The sequence below is a fragment of the Cyprinodon variegatus genome, unplaced genomic scaffold, assembly GCF_000732505.1.
Source record: "Cyprinodon variegatus isolate N-32 unplaced genomic scaffold, C_variegatus-1.0 Scaffold492, whole genome shotgun sequence".
Taxonomy (NCBI): domain Eukaryota; kingdom Metazoa; phylum Chordata; class Actinopteri; order Cyprinodontiformes; family Cyprinodontidae; genus Cyprinodon; species Cyprinodon variegatus.
The window spans coordinates 585,232-586,356 of NW_015150945.1; the positions used below are offsets into that span (position 1 = coordinate 585,232).

At 38.3% G+C, this 1,125-nt stretch overlaps 1 protein-coding gene across 1 annotated transcript; it reads right to left on the reverse strand.

The window, feature by feature from the left end:
- On the reverse strand, window positions 1–1,125 carry LOC107094593. The gene is made up of 3 exons (XM_015390306.1): window positions 1,032–1,125; window positions 271–927; window positions 1–134 (listed from the first exon to the last, which is right to left on the reverse strand). The coding sequence occupies exons 1-3, from the start codon at window positions 1,123–1,125 to the stop codon at window positions 1–3; spliced, it is 885 nt and encodes a 294-aa protein (XP_015245792.1).

Below are 1,125 nucleotides of genomic sequence, written 5' to 3' on the forward strand. Positions count from 1 at the left end.
TTAACATTTACCTGTGTGACATTGGCCTGTTGTCTCCATATTGCATATTGAAAAAAACATCAAAGCATTAAGGATGAGGATGAATGTCAGAGCTCCACTTAAGCACTGGACAAGTTCAGAGAAGTTCATCACACCTATAGAAATAATATATCAGGCATTGCTTACAGGTTTTTTTGTATTTATCAATAAAACTGTCCATTAGAAAATGATGAAAAATATTTGGTTTATTTTACTCTAAGTAAAAAGAAATCATATTGGAATATTTCTTACCTGTTGATCTTTTATTTTGTTTCTCTTCAAAGATTATATGTCCACATGAGGCTACAGCACAGCGGTGAGTCCCGATATCAAACACATTCAGTGGCAGACTGTAGTCACAGGTTGATGTCCTTTTTGTTCTGTTACACTGAGTGTAAATGATTCCTGGATGATGTTCTTTAGCGTCTCTAAACCAGTAGAAACTGCCCTCTCCATGGCAGCTTCCTGTGTCCACCACACAGTCCAGTGTCTGGTCAGTTTCTGATACTGTCTGATGGGCCAACGTGTGGACCTTAGAACCAGAACCTTCCACTATGACTGTAGCTCCATCTCCAAACTCAAACTTATGTGCATCCATAGCGACGCAGTAATAAATAGCTGAGTCTGAAGCTTGCAAATCAGAGATTTTAAGGTGATTTTTACCCTGACCCCTTTCAAGTACAAACCGAGGATTGTTCTTGAACTCATTGTGAAAGCTGCCATTTTCATTGCGCTTATATAGAGTAGAAATAGCAGTTGGTTTCTGGCCCAGAGTTTGTTTAAACCAGTAAAGCATTACTGCACCTCTAAGGTAGAAACAGGGCAGAGTAACGTTGCTGCCAACATTTACTGAATAAAAAGCCCTTTCCTGGCGTATAAAGGTGGAGGAGCTCATGTCAGGGTCCTGAGCTGTAGAAAGAAAAAGAAAAATCACAAAAATCTTTCTAGTTCATTGTCAAAAAATCTATTAGATCTGAGTTCATGTATGTATTAAAATCATTTAAAAAGCTTACCCAAACTTTCCACAAATAGAAAAGTCAGAAACCAGGTAACCTCTATTGGTGTCATTCTATGTCGCAATGGTACACCCGACCAAATGAAATTCAT

Excerpts from the sequence above, each read along its gene's own strand:
- LOC107094593 (XM_015390306.1), bottom strand. The coding sequence starts at position 1,125 with ATGAATTTCATTTGGTCGGGTGTACCATTGCGACATAGAATGACACCA. Across the intron at positions 928-1,031 it reads TCTATTTGTGGAAAGTTTGG|CTCAGGACCCTGACATGAGC; the intron begins GTAAGCTTTTTA and ends TTCTTTCTACAG. Across the intron at positions 135-270 it reads ACAAAATAAAAGATCAACAG|GTGTGATGAACTTCTCTGAA; the intron begins GTAAGAAATATT and ends TTATTTCTATAG.